Source organism: Bubalus bubalis, chromosome 9 (genome assembly GCF_019923935.1).
Source record: "Bubalus bubalis isolate 160015118507 breed Murrah chromosome 9, NDDB_SH_1, whole genome shotgun sequence".
Taxonomy (NCBI): domain Eukaryota; kingdom Metazoa; phylum Chordata; class Mammalia; order Artiodactyla; family Bovidae; genus Bubalus; species Bubalus bubalis.
Genome location: NC_059165.1, coordinates 103,682,637 through 103,692,285, shown reverse-complemented (window position 1 = coordinate 103,692,285; position 9,649 = coordinate 103,682,637). Strand labels below are relative to the sequence as shown.

At 53.5% G+C, this 9,649-nt stretch overlaps 1 protein-coding gene across 1 annotated transcript; it reads right to left on the bottom strand.

The window, feature by feature from the left end:
* Positions 1–3,406: 3,406 nt before the first annotated feature.
* KLF2 (Kruppel like factor 2) lies at positions 3,407–5,808 on the bottom strand. Its single transcript, XM_025293751.3, has 3 exons — positions 5,623–5,808; positions 4,613–5,438; positions 3,407–4,082 (listed from the first exon to the last, which is right to left on the bottom strand). Exons 1-3 carry the CDS (start codon positions 5,695–5,697, stop codon positions 3,907–3,909), a joined length of 1,077 nt encoding a protein of 358 aa, XP_025149536.2. The 5' UTR covers positions 5,698–5,808; the 3' UTR covers positions 3,407–3,906.
* Between the last annotated feature and the right edge of the window lie 3,841 nt (positions 5,809–9,649).

Below are 9,649 nucleotides of genomic sequence, written 5' to 3'. Positions count from 1 at the left end.
TCACTTCTGCTTCCCCAGAACTCTGCTCAGGACTGAGGCATTGGGAGTATTTGCTGAATGAATGAGTGGAAGAGAGAGACAGATTGAGAGAGAGAGAGAGAATGGAACAGAGGTGGAGAGAAGGAAAGGAAGAGAGATTGAGAGAAAGATTATCAGCTATCTATGCATCCTTCATATCTATCATCTATCCATCCATCCGTCATACCTATCTATCCATCATCTATCTTTCCATCCATCCATTCATCATATCTAACCATCATCTATCCATCCATCATATCAGCTATCATCTGTCTATCCATCCATACATTCATCCATCGTATCTATCCATCATATCTATATATCCATCCATCTATCCAGTCATCTATCCATTCATTCATCTATCCATCCATCTATTCAACTATTCATCTGCCCATTCATTATATCTAACCATCATCTATCCAACCATCCATCATATCTATCATCTGTCCATACATTCATCCACATTCATCTATCATATCTATCCATCGTATCTGTATATCCATCCATCCATCCAGTCATCTATCCATTCATTTATCCATCATATCTATCCATCTATCATCTATCTATCGATCTATCATCTACCCATCCGTCATATCCATCTACCTGTCTATCTGTTTCTATATCTAGAGACACGTCACACACCTGCTCAGCATGAGTCCAGGCACCTGCCTGGTGCTGGTGCCTCTGAGGACCATGCATCAGTGACCTCTCGCCTGGAAACCCTGTAGGGCGTGGCTGAATCTGGGTGCTAGCTCAGCTTTGCTGATGGGGTAGGGTGCTGAGTCAGGCGTGTACTGGGACTCACCTCCTCCTTTGAAGGCTCTCCCTGCCCCCATTTCACACCATATCATTCTGCAGGATGCCTGGACCTCCCTGACATACAGGAAACTCCTGTGAGAAAAACAGCTCCTATATCTTTCTCCCATCACTGGAGTCACTCTTGGGAGAGCATTTTGGGCAATACCCAAAGCCCTCCAAAACTGTTATCTTTTTCAACCCTAGGGGGACAATCTGAAATATGGCCCAGCATGTATATACAGATGCCCAGTGCTTGTCTGCATAAGCAACTCCTGGCCCATCTAAATGGGATATTATGCAGCCATTTAAAACGATGAGAAAACCATATCATGGAGGAAAATAGATGGAAAAAGTTATAATCTTTCCTGGAAAAAAAACAAAAGGTACAGTGATAGTCACAGCCATGTGAAAACAACTCAATCACTGACCAGCAATCCCTTTCTCCAAAAAAACCTTTGATAGGAACTGGGTTATAGAATGAAGGGCAAAACTTATTTATTTATTTTTTTTTTTCCTGGTTTAATACTTTGTAGTTTCTCAAGCGGACACCAGGAAGGAAAAGTGTTCTGCGTCTTCTCACAGGGATGGAGACGGGGCCCAGCAGTGAAGTTTTATTCATACTTTTCTCTGGGTAGCATCGTCTATCATGAAAGCTTGCTCCCTGAGATGGAGCCCCTTCCTCGCTGATAAAAGTGATGAATGAAGATGATCGTTTAGGAACCTGAGCATTTCAATTGTGACATTAATGACACTGGGACCGAATGACTCTCTGAGGAGCGAACTGCCTTGTGTCTGCTACAATGCTTCTGCAGCATCCCTGGCTCCCGCCCACTCGATGCAAGAAGCATCCCCCAGTTGTGGCAACCCCAAATATCTCGAGACCAGGTTGCCACTGGCTGAGAACCACTCATCTGGAAGATGTTAGTCAAGCTTTGGGTTTCAGAAAGGGGCAGAGAAAACAATAAGCGAGGGTTTCTGCATTAATCAGTGTGAGCCGGCTCTTTGCAGGCCCGTGTCTTTTGCCGAAAGGTACAGCTGTGTAGGAGCCTGACACTTTCTATTGTATCAGTCAGAGGTACTCAGGAAACAGAAACTTCAGCAGCATCAGTCCCTTCACAAGTAGCCTCTCACTGGAGCCAGAGGCCTCTGGGAGGTGTTTTCAAGCCAGTGAGAAAAATGGTTTTACCCCAAAACTCAATGAGAAAGATCAAAGGACCCTACCAAAAATTACTTAAAATCTCTTTCAAGTCATTCTTCTACTCCTATTGCCTCTGAAACCAGCTCCGAGCAAAGAGGGCGTGTTTCCAGAGATAGAGGGGGCCAGTGCTCTGCTCTGGAATCGTTTTTGTTTTTTTTTTTTTGCAAAAGCTGCAGAGAGAGGATACAGAGGCTCACACACTCACACTCGCATGCCCTGCATCGCTAGCGGAAGTGGGTCCAGGCTATTGACTCAAGAAAGATGAATCAGATTGTCATCTTCCATTTCTGCTTTTTGTGGATTGCCAAACACTCTCAGCTGTTTCCAGGGCTGCTGGGGAGGCGGGGGGGGGGTTGGTGGTAGGAAGGATGAAGAGAGGGAGGGAGGGAGGAAATCCCAGCCTCTGTCGCAACAGGGCAAGAGTGTTTTTAAAACAGGCACTGCTTACAAGCTATTTTCACTTTCTGCAAACAACTTGTGCAATTGTTAGTGGCCATAGTTACCCACCCAGGGCTCCGAGAAGGGGGAAGAGGAGGGGGAACCTGGCAGGGAGCAGTACCTCCGTGCCTGATCCGAGGCATCCAGGGGGCTGTGTGGGGATGCTGTCTTGCTCACGACTTCTTGAGTGGACACCTCCAACCATCAAGGCTGGGGCTCTGATGTGACTCTGTCACACAAAGGCTGCAGGGGAGGGTCTTCTAACCCTCCAACACCAGCAGCAGGTGGCTTGTTACAGAAATCCCTCTAGTGGAATCTGGGGACCCTTGGGAGGCAGACAGACCAGGTTGACACCTTGACATCACTGTTCCATAGCTATCTCTCTGGGCCTCTTGTTTTCTCCTCTGGAAAAGAACACTCACCATTCATGACCCTCAAACATGGATTTCATTTTTTTTTCCTAACAAGATGGGGAACTCATCTTAAAAAAAAAAATTCTACTAAAAGGCAAGACTAGTGAAAGGCAATGAAGGTCAAAAACTCAGCATTTTACCCCTTCCAAAAAAAAAAAAAGACTGTGCTTTACAAAAGTTTGGCTAAAACCTCAGAAGCTTCCAAAAAGAGGTAAGACTTTTTTCAGCCTAGAGAAGGCCACGTCAGTGGGACCAGCAAGCAGTTTCTCCAGCTCTAGGGAAAAGCAGGCAATTTATGGTTCAGGGATCAACCTTAAAATAACTCCTTCACTCCTAAAATGCAGTGTTTAAATTTATAGAAACACCCACAGGTTCCTGGCAGCTGGGGGCTGCAACTGGCAACCCCAGGTGCTAGCTGGGGCAGGACTCCCCTCACCCAGACACTGCCAGGCTGCCCTCCATCTAAGCTGCCTGTCCCCACATCCTCTCACCCCTCCCAACTGTCCCAAGCCCCCAGTTATCCAAGCGGCCAGACCAGGGCTGTGATTTTTTTCAAACGATGCAAAACTTTTTTTTTAATTAAAAAAAACCAGCAAAATCTTATAAAAATGTTCTACCAGGTAGTCAAAATGCCCGCTTGTCTCATTTACAATAATACAATATGTCACAGTTTCTATGTACAATATTATAAAAAAGGTTGCACAGTACAAGTTAAGGCGTTATTTTTCACAAGGCATCAAGCCTCGATCCTCTAGTGTAGACCCGGTGGGGCCGGGGGAAGACGACGCTTAATTATTGCACCATTTTGAAAACAAAACTCGTCAAGGAGGATCGTGGTCTTCTCCCACCGGGCCTTCAGTCTCTGCTGGGGGTCGGGCATCATGGCGGGGGGGCGGAGAGGGGCACCCCCTCGGTGGCCACGCTGTGCCCGGCCCCGGTCCTCTGGGTCCAATAAATACCAGTCACAGTTTGGAAGGGGGCCGTGCCCGGCGCGTGGGACCCGCCACGGCCGCGCGCGGGTGGGGGTGGGGGGCGTCCGGGCTACATGTGCCGCTTCATGTGCAGCGCCAGGTGGTCGGAGCGCGAGAAGGCACGGTCGCACAGGTGGCACTGGAAGGGCCGGTGGCCCGTGTGCTTGCGGTAGTGGCGCGTGAGCTCGTCCGATCGCGCGAACTTCCAGCCGCAGCCTTCCCAGTTGCAGTGGTAGGGCTTCTCGCCTGCAGGGAGAGGGCGAGAGCTGGTCTTAGTTTTCCTCCTGCCGGAGACTCCCGGTACTCACTCTGCTGCCTAGTGGCTATTCGGGTGCGCACATCCTACCCCTAACCAGCTCTCCGAAGTGCTCCCGGCTACTTTTTAAACCTGTAGGCATCCTAGGCACATTATCCCTCACTCCCCGGTCTCGCGATCCTCACTCCCCCGGGGTCCGAGGCGCACCCTGTCCGCTCCTCCTCGGTGTCTAGAGCCAAGCCCCCAGGGGGCTCCTAAGCCTGCTCTCTCTCGCAACAGTCTGAGACACAGGGCCCCCCTAGGTTTCCTAAGTGCTCACCCCTGCCCAAAGTCCCGAGCCACGCTCCCAGGAGGATCTAGGGGCGCACTCACGCCCCAGGTTCCCGAACCACGCCCCCAAGGGGCTTTCTAAGACCTTGCCCCCTGCCCAACCCTTGGGCTACGCCCTCTGGGGGTTCCTAAGCATGCCCTTCCTCTAGCGCGCCCTCGCAGTGGTCCCCAGCCCGAGCTCGCCGCCCACCTGTATGCGTGCGCAGGTGCGCCTTGAGGTGCGAGCTCTTGGTGTAGGTCTTGCCGCAACCCGCGTAGCTGCAGGTGTGAGTGGCCGTGCGTTTCCGCGGCCAGGACCGGCGGCCGCGCTTGGGCTTGGCCTCCAGCAGCTCCAGCGGAGACGCAGGCGGCGTGAGGAGACCTCGGGCAGCGGGTGGCGCCAAACCCAGAGCCGCGGCGGCGGCGGCCGCGTCGTCAAAGAGACCGAAGGCGGCAGGCGCGGACGGCGCGTAATGCAGGCCGGGCCCGGGCGCGCCGAAGCCAGGGCCGCCGAAGGGAGGCGGGAAGGGGGCGCGCGGGCCGGGTGCAGGCAGGCGCGCGGGGCCATCGGGACTGAGCGGTGGCGTGTCGGCCGGTGGCGGGGGCCGGCCTCCGGGGCCTCGCATGCACGCGGCTGCCGGGCCTGGGGCGCCCTCGCGCTTGAGGCCCCGTGGTCCGCGGGCCAGGCCGGGCGGGCAGCCGTAGCCGCCGCCGCCACCGTCCGCCTCAGGGGGCTCAGCCTTCACCAGGCGGCCCGGCGGCGCCAGCAGAAAGCGACCGTGCAGCGCGGGTCCCGGTGGCACGTCCAGTTCGGGCCGCAGCAGCTCGGACACTAAACCGCCCGCGGGGGCGCCATAGGGAGGCGGCGCGCCGGGGTCCGGGTAGTAGAACGCCGGCGGCGGGGGCGGCGGGGGCGGCGGGGGCTCCGGGGCGGACTCAGCTCCCAGGCCGTCCAGCCCCATGGACAGGATGAAGTCCAACACGCTGTTGAGGTCGTCGTCGGTGCCGCCTGCCTCGGGCTCGGTGCGCGGCCAGCGCTGCGGGTGACAGGGCGATAGGCGCGGGCGTGAGCGCGCGGTGGGGCGGGGATCGCGGACCGCTACCCGCCTTCCATTACCCTGAGCCCGCAGTGCCTGCCGCCTGCGTTCTCCTACCCCGCAGCCCACGTTCTGCTACCCTGAGCCAGCCGCCCCCGCCGCCCGCGGTCCCTGCCGCCCTCACCTCCTGCAGGCCGCGCTCCCGGCACGGGCTAGCGAAAGTGGAGAAGGACGGGAGGATGGGCTCGCTCAGCGCCATGGTTGGGACTTGGGGCTGACGCGGATTCGGGACACCGGTGAGTGGCTGCCCGAAGCCGGGCTGGTCGGGGCGCGGGCGGGCGGGGACTGCTCTGCGGGCCGCGGCCGGGCCCGCCCAAGCCTTATAGGCGCGGCGCGCGCGGGGGCCGGGCCAAGGCGGCGGCGGCGGAAACGCGTCCCGGATGGGGACGAGCTCCGGGCGCAGCCTAAATTTAGCCGCGGTATATAAGCCGGCGGGCGGCGGCGGCCGTGGCCACTGAGGCCGCCAGGGCCCTGCACGGCCGGCTCGGCCCCTAGCGCGAGCAGCCAGGCCGCGCCCCTACCCCGGGCCCGCCCCCGCCCGTCTCCCAGGCGACGGCGTCAACACACGCTCCACAACAGCAGCATGACGCTCAGGGATCCCCGCTGTCCAGTCCTGGGCTCCCGCCTGCGTAAGGACCCGGAGCAGGGGATGGCATCGGGGACCCGGGACTGTGAATGGACCGGGGTCCCCGACGGATGGGGAAATGGGCCCCGCAGTCACAGAAGGGTCCCCAGAATCTTTGATGGATGGGGGTAATGGGTCTGGCGAGCTCAGGGTGGTGTTCCCTCGACTCCTGATGGATGGAGAGACTCAGCGGCTCATTTCCTTGGGACCCACCAAGCCCTGATCCACTGCTAGGCCCACCACTCTGCTTTCATGATGATATCAAGAAGTGTTAAAGTTTTGAGACTCTCGGTCTCAAGGAAGCCCTTCAGGGAGGGGAAACTGAGATTCCAGACGTGCTGGGAGAGGCTTGAGGTCTGACAGCTGTCCGTAGGCTTGGTGCCTTTTCTGACTCATGTAAGTGAACAGACTCAAGACAAGGAATCTGACAACACAGACCTAGAACCAGCGGGGCCAGTGGCAACAAGCCTCCCCTGGGAGCATCTTAAACACGGCCTCCTAGGTGCCCCACACCATGCTTGACGACCTGCCAGGAAGGGACTGTCCCTCCTGCTGTTACTGTGTGCTGTTCTCTGTGGGCACTGGGAACGCATTTGCAAATCCCTGCCTGGAGGCTTTCACTGTAATGGGGGGTGGGGAGGAGATGTCAAATGAACGACTATTTGGGGGAAAGCAGGAGCCGGACATAGGTAGTGAGTGTGTGTGAAACGGGGAGCGAGAGAATGTGTGGAATTTTGAACCTCACCCAAGAGGAGATGTGTGAGTCAAGATGTGGGGGAAAAGGGAGCCAAGTGGGTATCAAAGGGAGAGTATCTCATGGTGTAACCTGGAGCCAGTATCCAGCCTTGATCTCTTGATACCAGCACCCACGTTCAGGCTTGGAGGTGTCCATAATCAGGTAGAGTCCCACCGCCAGGTGGGGAGGGGTGCAGGCAGCTCCTAATCTGAAAACCTTCCCTGGGGTCAGGAGACTTTGTCACGGATATCATCTGGACCCCCCAACCCCCACCAAAGCCCAGGGCCACTGCAGGGGGACCGCCTTTCCATCACACAGATGCCAAGAGACCCTCTTTGGGGTCCACAGTCCTGGATCCTCCCAGCTGGAAGGAGCTCAGGGGTGTGCCATCTCATCGTGATTCATCAGATTGTGGATTAGGCAAACACTTGATAAGCCCTGTTTGCCAGCTGTGGGGCACCCAGAGGTGCTTTCAGTCCCAGGCACAGTTCATGACTTCAAGTTGAGCTCCAGCATGCTTCCTGCGGCCAGCCACTGTGATGGTGGGGAGTCAGTCTTGGCCACTGACCACTCCCTGTGTGACCGCAAACAAGTAGCTTTGCCTCTCTGAGCTCACAGAACATAATAATGCCTTACCCCCACAGGGATATTGTAAGAGTCATGCAGATGCTTTTTCTTTGGTGGAAGTGTTGATGAGATCCTGTGACCTTACCTGAAGGGCTGATTGCTTTGCTGATTGACATTCTCTGGGCCTCAATTTCCCCAAACGATAATGAGCAGAAGTTGAAGGGAAAGCGAATGTGTTTCCCAGGTTGTGTGATTCTCAGGCAATCGCAGACCTCTGCTCAGATGGCCCCTGGGTCCTCCTTCCCCTCAGAGACGTCCTACAGCTCTCTCCAGCCCATCCCTGTTCCTTCCCTACTCTTGTTTCCCTGCAGGTTCTGAAACACACCAAGCACATTACCTTGCCCCCCAGGCTTTGGTACTTCTGTGCCTTCCACCAAGCCTTCAGTCCTCTCACTTTCCACTTGCTGGGCTCTGGCTCATCTCCCACCCCCTCCTCCCTTAACTAATGAACTTTATTTTTATAGAGGAGTGTCAGGTTTACAGAAAAAATGAGCAGAAAGTACAGAGAGTCCCCATATATCCTCCCATGACAGTTTCCACTGTTATTAACACCTTGCGTTAGATACATTTGTTACGTATCAGTAATACATCATTATTGAGCCAATCTCAATACAATATTATTAATTCAAGCCCGCAGTTTACCTTACGGTTCACTCTTTGTGTTGGACACTCTATGGGTTGCAACAAATGCATAGTGACATTGATCTACTGTTATAGTATCATATACAACAGTTTTCAGTTCAGTTCAGTCACTCAGTCATGTCCGACTCTTCACGATCCCATGAACCACAGCACGCCAGGCCTCCTTGTCCATCACCATTTCCCAGAGTTCACTCAAACTCGCATCCATCGAGTCGGTGATGCCATCGAGCCATCTCATCCTCTGTCATTCCCTTCTCCTCCTGCCTTCAATCTTTCCCAGCATCAAGGTCTTTTCCAATGAGTCAACTCTTCGCATGAAGTGGCCAAAGTATTGGAGTTTCAGCTTCAACATCAGTCCTTCCAGTGAACACCTAGGACTGATCTCCTTTATGATGGACTAGTTGGATCTCCTTGCAGTCCAAAGGACTCTTAAGAGTCTTCTCCAACACCACATTTCAAAAGCATCAATTCTTCGGCGCTCAGCTTTCTTTATAGTCCAACTCTCACGTCCATACATGACCACTGGAAAAACCATAGCCTTGACTAGACGGACCTATGTTGGCAAAGTAATGTCTCTGCTTTTGAATATGCTATCTAGGTTGGTCATAACTTTCCTTCCAAGGAGTAAGCGTCTTTTAATTTCATGGCTGCACTCACCATCTGCAGTGATTTCGGAGCCCCCAAAAATAAAGTCTGACACTGTTTCCACTGTTTCCCCATCTATTTCCCATGAAGTGATGGGACCAGATGCCATAATCTTAGTTTTCTGAATGTTGAGCTTTAAGCCAACTTTTTCACTCTCCTCTTTCACTTTCATCAAGAGGCTTTTTAGTTCCTCTTCACTTTCTGCCATAAGGGTGGTGTCATCTGCATATCTGAGGTTATTGATATTTCTCCTGGCAATCTTGATTCCAGCTTGTGGTTCTTCCAGCCCAGCGTTTCTCATGATGTACTCTGCATAGAAGTTAAATAAGCAGGGTGACAATATACAGCCTTGACATACTCCTTTTCCTATTTGGAACCAGTCTGTTGTTCCATGTCCAGTTCTAACTGTTGCTTCCTGACCTGCATACAGGTTTCTCAAGAGGCAGGTCAGGTGGTCTGGTATTCCCATCTCTTTCAGAATTTTCCACAGTTTATTGTGATCCACCCAGTCAAAGGCTTTGGCATAGTCAATAAAGCAGAAATAGATGTTTTTCTGGAACTCTCTTGCTTTTCCCATGATCCAGCAGATGTTGGCAATTTGATCTCTGGTTCCTCTGCCTTTTCTAAAACCAGCTTGAATGTCTGGAAGTTCATGGTTCATGTATTGCTGAAGCCTGGCTTGGAGAATTTTGAGCATTACTTTACTAGCGTGTGAGATGAGTGCAATTGTGCGGTAGTTTGAGCATTCTTTGGCATTGCCTTTCTTTGGGATTGGAATGAAAACTGACCTTTTTCAGTCCTGTGGCCACTGTTGAGTTTTCCAAATTTGCTGGCATATTGAGTGCAGCACTTTCACAGCATCATCTTTTTTAGGAT